This window comes from Pezoporus flaviventris, unplaced genomic scaffold (assembly GCF_033815535.1).
Source record: "Pezoporus flaviventris isolate CSIRO_AGI_PZ_B2104156 unplaced genomic scaffold, CSIRO_AGI_Pfla_v1 ptg000027l, whole genome shotgun sequence".
Taxonomy (NCBI): domain Eukaryota; kingdom Metazoa; phylum Chordata; class Aves; order Psittaciformes; family Psittacidae; genus Pezoporus; species Pezoporus flaviventris.
Window position 1 is genome coordinate 3496559 of NW_026892575.1, and position 19883 is coordinate 3516441.

Here is a 19883-nt window from a genome sequence, read left to right on the forward strand (position 1 = left end):
AAAAATGAAATTGATGTGATGACATTGTGCTTATTTCCACAAATAACTGATTGGACATGCCTTTAAAATGTGGTGAAAGAAACTTGCATACTTTGGTTGCACACAGAAATTGTAGAGATGGTTTCCTGAGTGTAGTTAATGCTTAATGTTTGGGGTGGACAGTAAAGTAGAAAGTATAGCTAACTGTAATGAGGCAACCTGTTAATTCATCAGCCAAACACGATTCGGTTTTTAGAAACTACAAGCAGTGAAGAACTTAATGTAAGCTTGATTTAAAAAAACAGATCTGCTTTGTTTTGACCGCAGATTGTAAACTCGGTGAGTGGTGGCAGGAGCGCTCTTATCACTGAGTCTTCCTATCATGAAACTTTTCTCTATGTTTTGCTGATGAGAGATGAGCTGCATTAGCATGGTGAAATGTGCTCTGACAGGTTGCTTTGAATGGGGAAGAAGTGTTTTTTTGTTGGAGCTTCTTTTCTCTCAGGTACAGTGATGGGGTAGGTACAACACCTGCCTTGTTACTGCAGCCTGGTCCTTGCGGGCTTGTCACGCTGCTTTAGTTCAAAACAGTCTAAAGCCTTCTGTGGAGTTCCCTGTTAGCGTAGGCTGAACTGCAGTATTTTAATTGACTTAACGGAGTAATTTGAGTGTCTTTGAGTGTGAGTTTAAAAAGGGGAGGGGCGAGGGCTAACATGATGGAACGTCTTTGAAAAACTACTTTTTGAAGGAAGGATGCTCACCGTGGGGGGGTACAGGGGACGAGTCAGTCGGGCTAGGCTTGCAGATACACGTCTCGTGCTCGGCCCGGACTGCTGCCCCCGCTCCCCAAGGTGCCAGCCTGCTCTGTTTCCCGGCCACAGCCGGTAGCCCGGGTCCCCGTGTTTCAATCCCTGGCTGTAGCCCGCGAGGACGGACTTCCCTGGAAGTCAGGCAGCCGAGGCAGTCTCCAGCCGAAGCAGGGCCGAGCGACGGCGGTAGGAGCTGGTCTCGAACCGGCGACAAACTCCTCCCCGCCGCAGCCTTCGGGGGCGGTGCACGGAGAGAGCCGAGGCCCTCCTGGCTGGCAGAGGGCGCTGCGGACGAGGCGGGCGGCCGCCGCTCTGGTCTCGCCCGGTCTCGTTGTCCGGAGTGCGGCCCGGCTGGAGAAAGTCGCGCGCCTTGCCCCGCTGCCCGCCGCCGTTGTTCGCCCGCAGTCATGTCGGTGCCGGTGCCGGTGTCGGGCCCCTTGCGCAGCGAGCTGGCGGAGGCAGTAGCACAGGCGCGGCTCCTGGTGGTGGGAGCCGGCGGCATCGGCTGCGAGCTCCTCAAGGACCTGGTGCTCACCGGCTTCAGCAACATCGACGTGGTGCGGACCGGGCTGGGGTCGGGGGCTGGCGTGGGTGAGGGGCCGGCGGGGAGGCCGGGGCGCCGGCGGTTCGGGGGGTAGGGCGGAGGCCGGGGCGGCCGGGGTGGGGTGGGGTGGGGGGGCGCTGTGGCTGCGCTGCCGCTCCCGCCAGCCGCATTGTCTGCGTGTTTTCAAACTGCTCCTGGCCCGCCAAAGCGGCCGGGCGAGGCGAGGACAGGCCCCGCCACAAAGGCGCCGCGGCCTGCGGGCGCCATCCGCGTCCCCGCCTCAGAGCGGCCGGGCCGAGCTGTGCCTGGACTGCCCGGCAGAGCGAGTGTTGCTTCCCCCCGGCGGCCCGTCCGCCGTCCTGGGTCCCGCCGTAGCTCTGCGGAGGAGCGGTTGCGCCTCTCTGGGAGCCCGTAGGTGAACTGTCCCAGGAGACAGCAGTGTGCCATGTTGGCTGCCCCACGAGTGATCTTCAGAGATCCTAATGCCGCCTTCGCTGATGCTGCCAGTAACGGTCCAGTGATGGAAAACTGAATTGGTGGGAGGTGAACTGTATTTTCAGATACCGAGCTGTAAAGCTGTCAGTTTTAGGAGACCGGCCACGACAGCTTCCTGCGATCTGTGCTTTCAGTTTTGCGTCCTGATGCTTATCTCTTGTGTATAGGAAGGGCAGAATTGAGAGGTGGTAGAGAAGAAGGGGTTGGAGAGAAATATTATTAGCAAACGTCTGATTACCCAGCTTTCAGACCTTTATTAGTAATGTCTTGTTTTATGAAAAGTATATGGTTTTAAGAACTCATGGGAGTACAAAGCCAGGTGGAGCACAGGGCTGTTTCCTTGAATACATATGTTCATGTTTGTGCCTGGCCAGGAGTCACATCTGAGAGTTTTGCATGACAAGTTGTCAGAAGTTTTTACAGTCAGACTTGTTGAGCAAAGCACGCAGAAACAGCTTTTGTCTAAAACTGTATCTGCTCGTAGAGGTGTGCAGCAATTTGCCTTGTTCAGAAAACTAAGGCCTTTCTACTGCAATATTTTAAAACTTGTAGGTTATGCTTAAGTGTAACTCCAGGTTGTCCCTTTGATTTCAGTCTACGCTGACAGCCCATCTGATTTTAGTATTGTACTGGTGAAATAAACATGTGCAAAAAAGTGGAATCCTGTGTGTCCTGGACTGGACTTTTTCTCCTCTTTACTTTTTCCTACCTTGCTGTGTCATTTGTGTACTTCTGCAGCCCATTCTAATAGAAGGAGTGTAATATCTACTGATTTTCCAGTTAGTCATTAGGGATAAATCTCATTGCAGTACACTTATTTTTTTCACTTACTATAGTTTGATTTTTTTGTATTGTTTTTCAAGGCAAGTTGGACTCCATTAACTTAAGTACATGTTGGATCAGGGCCATCTTAATTTAAAAATACATTGGCAATGTTCTATGCAAGACAGTAATGTTTTAATAACGTATGGAGTGGGTGGGCAGAAGATGAGGTGAGAGCAAAAAGAGAATTGGTATACAGAGATGAAATGTGCTATTGGGAGAATAAATTGCTTTTATCAACGTTAATGGTATTGTTGAGGGTTTTCGTTGGTTTTTAAATACTAACAAACAAGGCCATCTGAAAAAGCTTTATATTTTATAAGTTGTGAATTAAAAAAAAATATTAATACTATTAAAAAAAATCTAGTAGTTTTAAATACCTGACAACTTGCAAATACGTGATTTCATTAAGTATACTTTATGGAAGGCAGTGCCTTTGTCCTCATGAAGAACAAAATCTAATTACTCAAAATCCAGGTCTGAACATGAATATGTATATTCTTATGAAGCTCTGAGGCCCTTCCTTCTGACTTACAAAAATTGGAATAATGTAAAAGCTGTTTTAATAAGAGAACTGTTATATTCTGATTATTCTGAGCTAGACTGAAGCTTCTCGTGAGGCTTAAAGGTGTCGGGTATTCTCTTCGGAGAAAAACTTGCTTTGCTTCTGTTGGCCTTGGTAGTACTGTTCTCAGGTGTGGGTTACATCATTTGTTATCATCTCCAGTTAAACTCCTGAATGCTTTCTTGGTAGTGGAAGTTTTAGCAATGATGCACTTGATCATTACCACTTGAGGTTCTTGGGCTTTCTGGCTTTGGACTAAGCAAGCTTTTTGAGCATGTCTCAGTGAAAGGAAAGGAGGTAGAAATGTGTTTTCACTCAAATACCATTTTCATTTAAAGATGCAAGATCATGGGTAGTTACTAGGATCCTATAAAAATTAAGAGTCTTTATACTACTTTATAATACTTCCCTAAAGCATTTTGTTTTTTCTGTTTACACATATTTAGTGTTTAAATAAAATTCTTTACTATTACAATTCTTAATATATTAAAACTTAGATTTAAAAAATACTCTCTTCAGAAAACAGGCAGTTTAATTTTGGAGCATGAATCTCGCATGCAAAGGGTCTTCACTGAGAAGCGCATGGCATACTTTTTCACTCTTCAGGTTTGGTTAATAAAATTAGAAGTGTATGAGAACACCCTCAGTAGATCATGTTTCAACTCCATGCTGCACACTTGGTCTGATAGTACTCTCCATATAGCTGGAAGCATTACTGTGTTGATTATGTCAACAGTGTGTATGGGAATTGGGGAGAAATATCTCTGAGGCTCCAAAAAATCGTCTCCCATCCTAGTTAAAAATGTTAGGTACAGGAGAGGACTTCTTAAAGGATGGTGGATCAGAGCAACTGTTTAATTAAAGCAAAAGTAGTGGCATCAAAGGTAGGAATAAATCTCAAATTTCTAATTAAATCTTAATTCTCGTGGTGGGAGGTAAACACATTTGAAATTCTGATGCTTATGTGCAGGTATTAATAAATAGAATCATGGCCGTTAGGGGGACTACAGTCATGGCATCCTTTGAGGTTGCACTTCACAGGTGTTCTGTGGTACATGTTCTTACACATCTTGATTGCATGATTGGATTTTGGTGGTTTGTTTGTTTTTTTTTTTTCAAATAGACTTCATAATTTTTTAATATACAATTAAGCAGTTAGCCCTGGTGACAACCAGTAAAGCCTTTTGCTCTGGAGTGTATGTATTAGAACACAGTGCAGCCCTCAGTGAACTGATTCAGTTGCTCAAAGCCATGTTCAGATGTAAAGTAGAAGTACTAATTAGTTTGCTGAATAGCCTTTCTTTGACCTTGGGGAAGCGTGGAACAGAGCCAGTGGAAAGGGTGGTTAGTCCCAAGTTGAGTCTTATGTGACTTGGCTAGACTGACGTCTGCACTGTCCTTTTTGAGTCTGTGCACTGCTCCTTATGAATTCTCACTAACATCTTTATTTTGCAGTAAACAGCAGAAGGTCAGTAACTGATTGTCCTAACTACTGTGCATACCTATCTCAAAATTCACATGTGGTTTTAGTAAGGACTCTTTATTCAGAAAGTTCATTGTATGTAACCCTTAATTTTTGACATATGGCTCCATTGTTAGTAATTATTTAAAATGACTGGATTCATGAAGATGATAGGTGATCACTCGTGCCTCCACAGTTGTTATAGTGCAGATGTAACCCCTGAATGCAGGTCTGAAAAGGAGTTTGTAAAGTTTATGCATTTTGGTCAATCTCATTTGCTTCAAACTCTGTTAATGATTATGTTCCTTTTGTTTCTGTAAAAGTGAAATGGCTGTCTCTTGTGTGTTTATAGATTGATTTGGATACTATTGATGTCAGCAATCTCAACAGGCAGTTTTTGTTTCAAAAGAAACATGTTGGAAGATCAAAATCACAGGTAAGGAAAAAGTCAAAGACCATGTTTCACTGTCTACAAAATAATACTGAGTTTTAGAAACATGTCACAGTTTTGTTTCGATTGTGAAAGGGAAGTGTTGGTTGGTTGGTCTTGACTATCCACAGCATTTCATTATAAAAGTATTTTAGTCTCTTAAGGTAGTCAACTTGATACTCAACTGGTATTAAGTCTATCTTTAGAAGGAAAGAAGAAATAATAAGTGGTTTTTTGTTTGTGTTTATTTCTAGGTTGCCAAGGAAAGCGTGTTACAGTTTTATCCAGAGGCTAATATTATAGCTTACCATGATAGCATCATGAAGTAGGTTTGGTTTTATGCTCTAATTACATATTTTAGTTTATAAGTACTGTGCTATTTAAGTGCTGTGATGGGGTGCTTTAAGATATTTTACACAGCTACCAGAGTAAGAAGAAAAAGCTGTTAGACTACCACAAACCTGAGTGGGAGTGTGGATTTTGAATGAGTTTTGAGTAGTTCTGGTGCTACACTGTAGTCATTTGCTTATATCTATTTCTCATTTTATTAGCAACATTTAGTATATGAATTTCTACACTGTAAGGCTGTCCTGGTGTTTTGAGCCATTATTAGGTTAAAGTAAATGTGAATGTTGAGTCTGCAATGAAAAAAAAGAAGTCATTTGTCTTAGGTAACTGAGTATTATGTGTGCCCAAAACTGTTAAAATTTAGTCTTTATGATCCATAGCCAGTGACTAGAGTACAGGATTATGTAGATTTTCATTAACTGTTTCCTATGTTTTAATTTGTATTTATTTGGTTTCTTAAAAATTGATACTGTGACATGTTAAGGTTTGAACTCTGATGTTAGTAGTCACTGAAACACTCATTGCATCCTTCTGAAACTGTAAAACCGTTAATCCTGTTTCCTCTTTATTCTCTCATCACGTACGTCTTTAAATCAGAAAAATGCAATGTAAAGGTACTAAAGCATCAAGATTTTAAAATCCTGTGTCTTGGATCCTAAAAGTATGGAGGTACAATGAAAACCAATTGAGCTATCACAGTGTAATGACTTATCAACAGTCTGATGAAATGGTAATTACAGTGTGCACATTTTAGCCTCAGCTGGTGGTTTTTAAGGTCAGTCACCACAGCTCAGCCAATTTACTCATATTACTGTCGGAACAGTATAATCGTTTCTTCATTGACTGTCTGTTTCATTGGTCAAATTAGCACTAATTGCAATAGCTTCCTTCCAGCAGCATAAAATCCATTATTTCATCCAGTTTTAAAATGGGCAGAAGGCAAATGAGGCAGTCAAAGGCTAGCAGTAAGCTCATATTATGTGTAACCTATCACATCAGTCTGCTCTTTGCATGTGTATAGTTTCTACTGTGTCATAATAACCAACAACTTTGATATACCATTCTGAGTATTGTTTTTCTTTTCTGTAGCCCTGACTATAACGTAGAGTTCTTCCGCCAGTTTACGTTGGTTATGAATGCTCTCGATAACAGAGGTGAAGTTTTCACTACGATTTTTATTGGAGATGAAAATAACTGTTGTTCCTATGAATAATCATACACACAGAACTTTAATGTGTTTTACTCTTAGTATTTCTGCAATGTCAGTTAAATAATAAGTATCCTCTTAACCTCTCTGTAGTTTCACTAATACTTGTGTGCTTTACTAGAAACTTGAAAGGGTAGTTAGTGCTTTTACAGGCGTTTAGAAGGTAAACTTTAACTGCTGTGCTGCTGCTTTATAGGAGCTGATGATTATCATATCTACATGTGTAACTTTATTCAGTTGAATTTGTTATATTTAATACTGTTGATGTATTTTGTGTTAATTGAAAAATAACTGCCAAAAAGGTGTAGTAGTGCTTTATGATGAAATAAGGCACTTAAGGATAAATGTTTGCATAGGAGTCTGGTTTGAATTTGGAGAAGTAAAACTTTTTTTTTCTGTTTCTCTTTAAAATCTCTTGGTTTGCAGCTGCCCGCAACCATGTGAACAGGATGTGTCTGGCTGCTGATGTTCCTCTTATAGAGAGTGGAACAGCAGGATACCTTGGACAAGTAACAGTTATTAAAAAGGTTAGTTTGTTTATTATTACTGTTGTTGCTTGAAGTTTAAATCATTGGCTATTTTAAACAACAGGGCATTGGGTGTTTTGAGATAGAGTTACAGTGCAGCTGGTAATAGCATATGCTATCAGTAGCCTTCACAGTGTGACACGTAAATATTCTGCTTTTCACCAGGGAGTGACAGAATGTTATGAATGTCATCCCAAACCAACTCAGAAGACTTTTCCAGGCTGCACAATCCGAAATACACCATCAGAACCTATCCACTGCATTGTGTGGGCTAAGTATTTGTTCAAGTAAGTGATTTATTTGAAAACAGGTACTGTGGTTCACTCTTCTGGTTGCTGAACCTACAGACAGAGAAATAAAGTGAACATGCTCTTTTTGGTTTGTTTTGTGTTCAAATGAATATGGATTATAGGGAAAACCTCCAGTTTTTTGGCCTGGGTTTTAGGGTGCGATTTGGGGCTTTTTTAATTTTAATATAAAGATGAAAGGTCAGCTAGTACTTAGACCTTGCTTTAATATCACAGAAAATCTAGTAGTTTGGGACAGTACTGTTTACTTTGTTCTTCACCTGCGTGTGAAGTTAACACATTTTTCAGTTTAATGCATGTATTAACAGATGTAAAGTTTGCTGGGATCTTGGAGGGTTATAGGGAATGCATTCAGTACTGCAATATAAATACAGTGCTAGGTGAACTGTTGAGTGAGTAATACAGAACTGGTTTGCTAAATTAGTTTTTGTATTGGACATTTTGTGTTCCAGTGTTAAGACCATGTGTGATGAATCCCAACAATTTAAAAAGCAGTGTGTGAAATGGTGCTCTGATAGCAAGAATTCTAAAGTGGATATATATATCTCTTAGCAAATATTTCAGTCATAAGATACGATAAAATTCTAGTATGGTGTTATTGTTCTCAATTATTATATAGCCAGTTGTTTGGAGAAGAAGATGCTGATCAAGAAGTCTCTCCTGACAGAGCTGATCCTGAAGCTGCCTGTGAGTGTGAAATAAGCCAAACGGTTCTTGTTTCTATACATCTCTTAAGGTTAGAGAGTTCAGCTACTTTTTTTTTTTTAAGATGATTCCATTTACTGTGCCCTTGAGCAGTAAGAGTTTGGGATGTGCTGACACTACTTTCCCTAACAGATCTTCATGTACATGGTGCATAATTTGGTTCCCTCCTACTGTCGCTTATATTTGAAACAATTTCCATGTTTTTAGTTAACTTGATCCATAGTGCGTACCAGAGGTTTTTGCATGGAGAATATGCAAAAAAAAAAGCAAACCAACATTGCAAAGTAACTACAGCTTAATAGTTTCACCTATCAGAAGTGTGGCCCTTGTGGGCAGCCTAAAACATTATTAAATGATTACTTCAGCTGTCATGAAGACTTTTTAATACAGTGTAAGATGGGTCACTGGCATTCACCAAATTTTCTCAGGTAGTGTGTGTAGAACAGCTGTGAGGAGCACAATCAATATGCTAATCATAAAGCTCCAGTTAACACGTCCGAGTGTTAAGATATGATTTAGATGAATGGGCTTGTATATGTGGGGAGAGTCCTGTTCCCTCTTGTCCTGGGTTCAGCAGTAGCAGTCATTTTCACCTTCTTAGTAGCTGGTGCAGGGCTGTGTTTTTGAATTTCAGCCTTCAAACAACGCTGAGAATGCCAGTGGTTTTAGTTGTTGCTAAGTAATGTTTACTTAGCTTGCCTTTTGAACTGAGAACTGAGTGGTGTTTGTAGTCACTCTATATTTTCCATTCCTAGCTGAGGGGTTGCAAGGAAATAGCAGGATTGTATGTGAGCTCTTCTAGACTGAAACACTTCTGTGTTAATCTGTATAGGAAATATGCCCATTTTGAGTGATGTTTTTATGGCTATTCAGTATTCTTCTATAAGGACAGTAACTGTAGTTACTGTGCAGGTGCATAAGCATTATTGTTTCTTCTTTTGGATCCTTTGATAGATGAACAGACTTGGGAGAGGAAGCTTAGAGAATTCTCTGAACATCAGATAGTGATCACCCAACAGATTGTTCCTATAGAATGTATAGAATGAAATAACTGAGCCTTTAAAACAGTGGTATATAAAGTTACTCAAAACAGTGGCTTCTGGAATACCTGGAAGGTAGCAGACAATGCCACTTATTTAAACAAAGATACCAGGGCAATTACAGGAGGTCCTCCTGTAGCTGAGCTGTAGTGGGCAAACTGTCCATAGCAATAGTGCTGTTTAGAATCAGTGGAACTGCGTGGTTTATCAGGGGAGAGCCAGTGCAACCTTTGCAAAGGGAATTCATGCCTCGCATGGCTCTGCAGGTCCTTTAAAGGAATCGGGAAGCCTGTGGACAAACGTATCTGGTTTACGGTCTTCTGAATCTGCAGGGGGCACTCAGAAGCTTTTGTGAGGCACCTGAAGGAGCTCTGCAGCCATGGGAAGAAAAAAGGATGGAGATCCTGAGGTGGCTAAACTACTTAAATGATAGAGATACGTGGTGATTAGAGGAGAGTCTCAGATTGGGGATGGGACCAGTGTTGTTCAGCATCCAGGATTAGGCAAAGTCACGATGATAAAGATGAAAACTGACTGTAAAAAGTGGTGGAATGCTGCACAATGACTGGGCAATGTGACATTAGGTAGATTTGGTGCAGATAAATATAAAGTGATGCAAATAATGCATTGGTGAAAAGGGGAAACATGCACAACTTTACATATAAAGGATGGTCTCTGATTTTTCTTATTCAGTCAAGATGTTAATAGACAGTTTTATGAAAACATCAACCTGCTGCTTATTAGGAATCATGATAGCAGTTGCTGGATGTGACTGGGAAAGAAACACAAAATGAAAAGCATCTGTGTGCATGTAATGTTTTTGAATAGAAATAACCAGAACCAAGATAAGATGGGTGTTTTTGTGTTGAAGTTCTAACCAAACTGAGACTGGAGACTACTAAAGGAGAATCACTGGACATACATGAAATCACAACATTACGTGGAGAGTATCCGGGAACAATTGTTCACTCTTTCTGCCAATAAAGGAAAGAGGTGACAACAAGTTAAATTAGTGAGTTGCAGTTGCAGACGCAAACAGGAGTAGTCGCACTGTTGTCTAATTCAGCTTTTTTGGCACAGTAAAGCCATTTTATGGTCTGTGCATAAATTTGATTATTGACTCCAGGGGAAGCGTTTGGATGGGAACTTTCCTGTTTTTAATTGAAATATTGGTTCATATTTATTAATAGGGGAGCCAGCAGAAGCAGAAGCCAGAGCAAGAGCATCCAGTGAAGATGGTGAGATTAAACGTGTTTCAACTAAGGAGTGGGCTAAATCAACTGGATATGATCCGGTTAAACTTTTTACTAAGGTATCTTCTTTACCCCCATAAATTTCTTTATTTGAAGTGCATGAGGTGCTGAAAGTTGCCAAACCCCAGTTTGGACACTTAATGCTAGCTATTTATTATGCAGTTATGCTACAACTTCCACCAACTTTGCTGTAATACTGGTCTTTTACAACACTTGTTTGTTTTATGACATTCCATCTGTGTTGTACAGATGGCTTCAGCAGCTTGTCTGTACTGTACAGAAACACTGCATTCACATTCCTTTTAATATGAAAAGGTAAACCTGAGTTCTGTAGGAATTTCACTGGGTATAATCAAACAATCTGAGGACCTAAAATCTATCAGTCATCTGTGTATAATCAGACTCCGGCATGAGAAATACAAACCGGTTTAAGAGTCTTCCTTCCAAATAGTTGCTGAAAGTGGATAAATAGAGGAAATTTGTATAGAATGTAATGTTGATAGTTAGTAATAACTTTACTTTGGAAACACGTTGGCAGATAGTTAGCAATTACTTTGGAAACACATTGGCATGTAGGTAAGAATATGTTGGAGAGCTACAAATAGCTGTAGTGTTGGCTTCAGCGGGCAAATGAACCCACTGCATGTTTGGATTATTGTTTCTTGATTTTTACTTTCTTCCTTCTCAGATTAATCAGAGCTACATCTGCTTTATGTAATAAGTTTTAGAGGATGAGGAATATGAAATTTTTCAAATCTGTTTTTATTTATGTGTTTGAAAATATTTTCAAGGACAAAAGCAAGATCTCATAAATATCATACTGATTTTTCAATTTCACATCAGATATAAAAATAAAGTATGCCCTTTTTTTTTACCTTTCATTTTGATGTGTTTTGTTTTTTTTTGTTTTAATGTTTCCTAGCTTTTCAAAGATGACATTAGGTACCTGCTGACAATGGATAAACTGTGGAGGAAAAGAAAACCTCCAGTACCACTGGACTGGGCTGAGGTACAAAGTCAAGGTAATTATCCCTCCTCCCACTGTTTATTTGTAAGGCATACTTGCTGTTTATTAAGGCATCTCTGTGATACTTAATTTTCTCAGTGCCACAGTTGAGTACTGGAAAATCATCTTAATTCTTTGCAATTACGGAAGATTTAAAATTTTTCTCTATATAGAAAACATTTTCTTTCTAAAACTGTTTTGCAGTTGTTATTTTAGATATTTCGTATTGGCTGTAGAAAATTCACATTTCACAAAATTATGTATCAGCTTATTCTAGGAGCACTGATGTATTTATCTCTGAAAGCTGAGTTTTGCTGAAAATTTACATTTGCTGTAATTCGTTCATGTGTAGGCAATTGGTACAAATGTAGTTGCAGTTTTAAATGGAGATTTGTTGTAAAATGTTTGGGCTGCTATAATTTAGGGATATTCTTCAATTTAGAAAAGACATAATTTTGCTGAAATTGGAAAATGCTTGGCTCTTTGAGAGAACTTCTGTGAGATTTTTAAGTCTTCCTGATCTTACTTTTTTTTTCCTTTTCCCAAAGAGAAAAACACATCTGATCTACAAAATGAGTCTTCTGCAGTCTTGAAGGATCAGCAGGTTCTCGATGTCAAGAGCTATGCACACTTATTTTCAAAGAGTGTTGAAACCCTGAGACTTCACCTGGCTGAGAAGGGTGATGGAGCAGAGCTTATATGGGATAAAGTTAGTCTGCCAAATACATAAGAACCAGTTATAGTCTACATGTATAGTACAAATATTAATTATACTCAGTTTCATTCCAAAAGAGTACTCTGGTACTAGTTAGAACAATGTCTGGCACCTCACTGAAAGCACTTTGCATATGTAAACAAATACAAACTTTAAACACTGTGTTTTGTAACTTGCTGAGCGTAAGGATTAACTGTGATGTAAAATAATTCACCAACTTCAGAAAGCACAAATTCAGAAGTACTTGTCATATTTTGATTTTGAAAATATTTTAATAATGCAACTTCACTTTTTGCTTTTTAGCTTTCTCTAAAACATGCTTATAAACAGTGAGTTGTAGTCAGAGTTCTACTGAGTTGTACCTTCTAATTATCTCTGATGATAGGTGTCTGATATGAGTTTCACTGAAGAAGAAAAGAATTTTCTCTATTAGCGCCACAGGGTAATCCTCATGCAGTCATTGTCATTTAGCATAAGAAAAAAAAGTAGTCCATAAATACAGGAGGGACAAAATAATAAAATAATATTACAACAGACAGTAAAAATACTTCTTTCTGAAACACCCATTTTTGAAACTGAGCGTAAAACATTGTAAGATTTAGGATTTGGGTATTTTTTTGAACATGCAAGGCATTTTATTGGTTCTAATATGCTACTGAAATAGTAAGTACAATTGCTAAACGTGCATTTCAAGTATCACTTCTCTGACTAAACATGGCATCTGAAAGAGGAAGTATATTGCCTTTGGAATGGAATACTGCACAGACTTTTTTTTAAGGTTTTAGGAAATGCATGCTGCAAGTTTTTTCCAGTGACTAATGTGATTTTTAAATACTTAATGTATTAACTTCTTGTCAAGGATGATCCTTCTGCGCTGGATTTTGTCACTTCTGCTGCGAACCTCAGGATGCATGTTTTCAGTATGAATATGAAGAGCAGATTTGATATCAAGTGTAAGGATAAAATACAGCACTGTTTTATTTAAATAATAATTTAAACTTTTCATTTACTGTTAAAAACCTTGCATACTCTTGCTTATTTTGCAGCAATGGCAGGAAATATTATCCCAGCTATAGCTACTACTAATGCGGTAATAGCTGGTCTCATAGTGCTGGAGGGTTTGAAGATTTTGTCAGGAAAAATAGATCAGTGTAGAACGGTAAGTAGGAATGAGATGCTTTTACTTTCTTGTTATTTATTACTTGTTTAGAAGTCACAATCTGCTTTGACTATTCTGTAGTTTTACTGTCTCTCAGTTGTTGCTTCAGTAGATTCTGAATGTGCTGGGAACTTTCAATCACAATGAAACAAAGAAGTAGAAGCCTTAAGGAACATTAAATTCCTCTGAGTTAATAAAAATCATTTGCTGAATAGGATAGAGAACCAGACTGACATCATTTGAAATATCGTTGTTTCCTCTTAATTTGGCAGCAGCTGGTCAGTCAGCACAGGTGTTCCTGTGGACTGGCTGTAATACATACTTTTTCCTGTTCAGCAGGCATGTCAAGAAGAATGAGGGAACAGAACAACCTGTGAGACTAAAAGAATAAATCTGTAGGAAAACAGGTTTTATGACTGCTGTTACTTACAGAATAACTTGTTTTGTTCTTTTCTGTCCTCAAGATTTTTCTGAACAAGCAGCCAAATCCCAGAAAGAAGCTATTGGTTCCTTGTGCTTTGGATCCTCCAAATCCCAACTGTTATGTATGTGCAAGTAAGCCAGAAGTGACTGTGAAACTTAATGTACACAAAGTTACTGTGTTAATGCTCCAGGATAAGGTAAATCTTGAGTATCAGCTACAACTTTTGTTATTATTCTAATACTGTAAATTAGTAAAGTTAGGGTTTTGCTCTGTGTATTTTGACTGAACACCAACTTTTATATTTGCTTTACATTTTGCATTTCTCTGAGCAACAAGACGACCTAGATTAGCCAGTCTGCTTCTTACCCATGTGTACTCTTGTATCTTGTGAAAGAATGTTTGTATTTTATGACTTTGGTTGTTTAAAAGCCTGTTTGTATTTAACAACAAAAAATGAATTTGTATTTCAGTTGTTCAGTAGCCACAATACAGCTGTATAGTCACAGTTGATGTGTTTCTGCCATTTTATGAAGTGTTCTAAATTTTTTTCAGCATATCTAAACCTGTAGATTTCAGACAGCAAAAAATATCATTCTTTTGTTCATGGAAATTTAAAAGAAAAAAGGAAAAAAAAAGTATAGGCATTATAGTTTTTCAGCAGATGTCTGAAAATGAACCAGGATAAGAAAATCAATATAATTCAAGGTTCTTTTTTGTAAGTGTTTTTAAGTCCAATCTTAATTAAATAATCACCTACATCTTTTCAGATAGTGAAAGAAAAATTTGCTATGGTAGCACCAGATGTACAAATAGATGATGGAAAAGGAACTATTCTTATCTCTTCAGAAGAAGGAGAAACAGAAGGTATGCATACTGAAGCCTTTTAGGTAAGGGTAGATGCAAACTAGGAAGAAATCAAGATATGCAGAATGGAAGTATAGCAAATGTTCTAGGGTTCATCCTATAGGCTAATGTTTGAAGAGAGCTGGATTGTAAGTATTTAAGTGCCTCAAAAATAGCTACTGGTATCATCTACAAGCTTGCATGTCCAGCTCAGTTTTCCTATTTAAAGTACTTTTCACCTGAAGTGTCAGGATTCCTTTCAAGAGTAGGTATTCACCTATGAAAGTGCATCAGTCATTTTCCTCTCTTCACAAGGCTGCTTCATTTTCTTGTTCTTAGATTGTGGTCATTTTAATGATGCTTGAAAGCACTGTTGTAATACAAATATTCTCTCCAAAATGTTTCTAAATGTAATAATAGTGAAGTGCTTGAACATGATGCACGAGGGGTAAATACATCAAACATAAGCAGTTTTCGCTCCTGATGGCTATCTTTAAATATAGCTAATAAATGTTAATCTTACGTTTCTACATAGAAGTTCTGGAGTAGTCATTTCATCATACTTACTCAGGTGTAAAGGATCTTTACATAAATAGCTGTATACACTACAACTGTACGTACTGCAGGTTTTCACTTTTTTTGTAGCAAATAACCACAGGAAATTATCAGACTTTGGAATTCGAAACGGCACTCGACTGCAAGCCGATGATTTCCTCCAGGACTATACACTGTTAATTAATGTGCTTCACAGGTAAGGATGCTGAAATAATTATTTTTGTATATAGAACAGTTCCACAGGGAATTTCCAATTAATAAATTTTAAATTAATGAATAAAGCTCAAAGATTAAGTTGTAGACAGAAAGTAAAGAGGTAAAAGAGGAATTGTTATTTTTTAATGAATTTATAAAGTTTAGGGTGTTTGGGTTTTTGTGGATTTTTTTTTTTTTTTCGTTTTGGGGGGGTGGGGTGTTGGTTTTCTTGGTTGTTTGGGGATTTTTTCCAAGAGTAATTGGAAAATGTCTTTTGAATAATTTGTCATTGCACAGCATAAAAATACAGTGCAGAAAACAAATTTACTTTTGAGGCAGCCAGCAAATGAGAAACTGCTGTTAAAGTCTTTTAGAAGGCAGAAAGCCACCCAGGCTACTGAGGTAGTAAATCCCATGTTTGACTACCTGTGTTCAGATACAGCAATGCAAATAGAAGTCACTTTGAAATAATTGGTGTGTGTATTTAACCCTGGACAAGTAACATACATTTTTGTACAGTAATTTTACACACTGCACTTTGAGTGAGAACAGGAACATGACATTGAGGAAGAAAGGTAAGCTCAGGTAATGCTTTTAAGTCATGTCACTGGGTGGAACAGTGTTTATGAATAGCTAAAGCATAAACAGATTTTCCTCTTTTTTAATGTGCTTTTCTTGTTTTGTCACAGTTGCAGGGTGCTCTAACACTGTAATGACATACATGCTTTGTTAAAAAGACAGGATTTTTTTATTTTCACCTAGTTGTTTAAAAGCATATGTATTCTTCTACAGTGAAGACCTAGAAAAAGATGTAGAATTTGAAGTTGTTGGTGATACCCCTGAAAAAGTTGGCCCTAAACCATCAGAACCAGCATCCAAGAACATTACCAATGGGAGTGATGATGGAGCACAGCCCTCAACATCAACAGGTAAGTAACAGTAATAAATATGAAATAAAAAAAAGTCTTTCAGTAAAGTAGTCCAATTAAAATGGTTGTCTTCAGTTTTATGACTTTGCCAGCATGAAGTAAGAGGCATTTAAATTGCCTTAGTGTATAAATATAATATTAAATAGAAAAATGCACATTTACAATTGCTAAAAAATGCACATTTAAGATTGTTACAAAGGTTTACAGTACATACAACCTGAAATTATATTATATTTAACTTGCAAGGGTTTAGTGGGGTGTCATCTTAAATGCATCATTTTGCACAGTGTTTTAAATCACGTTAGACCCATTCTATCTGATGGTCATGCTATTGCTTGGACAGGAAGTATCAACCAAATTTATCACTTTCTCCTAGCAGATTAAAAATTACTTTGTGGAAGTCTTTGATCATGTTTTATTTTGTTAATTTAAAAGATCTCTTTATTATCTGCTTCCAAAATAATTCTTTTTCACTTGTCAAGCAAAGCATGGCAAGAAAATAGTATTTCCTATTCAGGAAGAAGTACCATCACCTTCCTAATATAGAGGATATGAACATACTCAAAGTAGGTTAAGTTAAATCAATATCAGATGCTTCAGCACTGAAGGCTCATGTTCTGGAAACATCATAGTGTTCTATAGGGGTAGTGTATGAATCTGAATACTTGTGACATATATGTTAGATATCTCTTAGTTCTGTTTTACATTTTTCAGAATACTCTTGCAGTTAAATGACAATAATAAAGAATGCTTCAAGCTGTATTTGTTGTATTAGGGACATTTTTATGTATGAAATTTGGGTTGAGAGTATGCTGTCTTTACAGTATCCACTTGAATTAAAAACATACATTTTGCAGCTCCAGATCAAGATGATGTATTGATTGTTGATTCTGAAGATGAAGGTACTTCAAGCAATGTTGATGATGATATGGAAAACAAAACCCTCAAGAGAAAACTAGAAGATAAAGAGTGTGTCAGTACAAAGAGAGTGCGTACTGAGCAGACAGAAGAGCAAGATGAAATTATAGCATTAGACTGAACATGCAAATGCCCCTTGACAAAATGATTCAGATAATGTAATACAGTAACAGCATATTATGTTGGGATGTGAAAGATGCACAGAACTAGACTAAGGCCTTTGTTCCAAGTGAATACCAAAACACTGACTTAAATAATTTGTATCTGTTTCTCTTAATGATAAAGGTCTCTTCTCAATAGACTCAGAAGATTTTCTGTATGAATTCCATATATTAAATGTAGTAGAAACATAGTTTATAAATACTTACAGATAATTATTTGCTTAAACAGTCATAAAAAAAAGCATGTTACTATGTGTAAATACCGTTTAGGTATAATTCAATAGGACGAAAAAACCCTACCATTATTTAGTAAAGGGTAATGATCTGATGTCCAGATGTTGAGTACTTTCATTTTTTTATCTTTGTTTGTTTTCTTGAAGGAAAAACAGGTTTAGCCTAGTCCTAAACATTTTTCACACCCTGAACAAGTGAAGAAAAAAATTCAATAAAAGAGATTAGTGCCATGTTCTAACAGCGGTTTTGAACTTCAGCTGGAACTATGTACATTACTGTAAAACTGTTAATTTACTCAAGTTTTTCAGCTCGTACTGCCTGGTATGTCAATGTAAGAAGCAAATTTTTGTGTATTGTTACAGTTTCAGGTTATTTATATTTGATGTTTTGTAAACTCAGATACTACTACTATACTGTACATCTGATGGACCAAATAAATGACATCTGAAATACTTGCTATATTTGCTTGCACTTACGGGATTTTACAATGTATAGCCTTCAAAAGTTACTGTATTATTTTCATTTTTCTAAACATAACCTAGTAGTACAGAACTTAAGCTTCACTTGTTTGAGGTGAAAGGGGATTTTTTTTAATAAAACTTTTGTGAATGGTTCTGTTCTTGGACAATCAGTTATTGGCCTCTTCAGTTGGAGCATTTGCACCACCACACGCATGCTTTGCCACCTCATGCCTTCAGAAAGAAGAAAGCATCAGTCTGTTGTACTTCGCATCTTGCGCACAGGACAAAAGTGCAGTGTTGAATCGGTGTCTTAAAACCAGCTGCATTCATCTAACTATTTTGGTAGCTCTCAAAACCATCAGTGTTGATCTTTAGAACACGTTTATCAGCCTTTGCTTGTCACTGCACTAAAATTGTTTTCCAGCTTTGTGTTAGTGAACCAAAACTGCTACTATTTATATGTAGGTATGCCGAATTAGCCTTTCAGTGCAGAGGAAAGGATTGGACAAGATTTATTCTGTTACAATTTGCAAACTGAATTTTGAACAAGATGTTAACTGTGTAGAAGCAGAAGGTAAAAACTAACTTTTGAGTTAGTTGCTTCTTGGACAGCATGCGTGAAGGCCAAGAGGTAAAGATGTAAATTAGAGGCATTACAGAAAGGATTTTTAATGCTGTGGTGAGAAGCTTTTGTAGTTCCTTGCTATGAACAGCTGATGCACTAGAATTTAATATGTCTAGTTACATCTTCCAAAATTAAGGCTGACATTTTGGGTTTAAAGTTTTACTAAAAATGAAGTTGCTGGTTGGTTAAATTAGTTATTTAATAGCTTAGCTGTGTAGTAAGATGTACTTATTGTGCCATGACAAAGCTTTATCTAAGCTGATAGCATGTGTAATGTATCTAGGACAGTCTGATCCTACCTTACTGCCCTGCTTGTACTGGTTGATACACAGGAACTTAGCTTTCAACTATAATTCTGGTAACTTTATTGTTATTAGTTTTACTGAAGTTGAGTGTTCATGACTTGGAAGTTGAATGGTGTATGACCCGAATTAACACACAACACCAACAGATTTGGGGGTGAGAAGGTGGGGGGCTAGTCAGTCCCATTCAGTCTCACTGGCTCCTTAAGTTACTAGTGCTAACAGCCTAAGATGACAGTGCTGGAATTATAAAGTATTTGGGGTGCTGCTATCCAAGAAGGTACTTGGTAGTTTTTCAGGTCAGTAGATAACTGTCAAGAAGGCCAGATTGTAGAAATGTTCAGAATTAGACAGTGTATCTTTGATGGAGCGGTACTGCTGCAGGACACTGGCTACGTTAAATTTTAGAAAATCAAGTAATTTTAATGATGCACCATCATTTGGTTTGCAGCATGAAAGGCAGTCTAGAATTTTAACTACCCAAGCATTTTCATCTTGATGTATTTACGAGATGTAATTGGGTTGCTTTTGTTTGGTTAGTAAGTTAGATGGCCAAAAAATGCTCTTACATCCTTCCTGCAAAATAAAGTGAATGATTTTTAATCTCTTCTTTTCACAGGCTGCTCCTATAGAACATACAACAGGCTGTTCATACAGTGTCAGCTGTTCTAATCGGTTTTTAAGTTTGGCAATGCTGAATGAAAAATGCAAGCTGCTTCTGTGCTAAGTGAAAAACTGCTTTTCAGAACTGGAGTATGAGTGTCCTTAATTGGCTTCTAGTCACCAACATTGTATTAATGTAGAATTTTCTACCTTAACTTTCTCATGCCCTTAAGAGCAAGTTATAAATTGAAGCATTTAT

At 37.8% G+C, this 19883-nt stretch overlaps 1 protein-coding gene across 1 annotated transcript; it reads left to right on the forward strand.

Annotated features, from left to right (window-relative positions):
• The first annotated feature begins 1152 nt into the window (after window positions 1-1152).
• Window positions 1153-18247, forward strand: UBA2 (ubiquitin like modifier activating enzyme 2). The gene is made up of 17 exons (XM_061458489.1): window positions 1153-1345; window positions 5029-5112; window positions 5361-5431; window positions 6544-6608; window positions 7088-7188; window positions 7354-7475; window positions 8116-8183; window positions 10432-10553; window positions 11417-11516; window positions 12049-12209; window positions 13075-13168; window positions 13262-13374; window positions 13839-13994; window positions 14566-14662; window positions 15287-15392; window positions 16184-16320; window positions 17178-18247. The coding sequence occupies exons 1-17, from the start codon at window positions 1196-1198 to the stop codon at window positions 17357-17359; spliced, it is 1929 nt and encodes a 642-aa protein (XP_061314473.1). The 5' UTR covers window positions 1153-1195; the 3' UTR covers window positions 17360-18247.
• The last annotated feature ends 1636 nt before the right edge of the window (window positions 18248-19883 follow it).

Bases quoted from the DNA above. Each gene is read 5' to 3' on its own strand.
- UBA2 (XM_061458489.1), top strand. From the start codon at position 1,196: ATGTCGGTGCCGGTGCCGGTGTCGGGCCCCTTGCGCAGCGAGCTGGCG. The intron at 6,609-7,087 runs GTGAAGTTTTCA...CTTGGTTTGCAG, and splicing joins GAATGCTCTCGATAACAGAG to CTGCCCGCAACCATGTGAAC. The intron at 16,321-17,177 runs GTAAGTAACAGT...TACATTTTGCAG, and splicing joins ACAGCCCTCAACATCAACAG to CTCCAGATCAAGATGATGTA.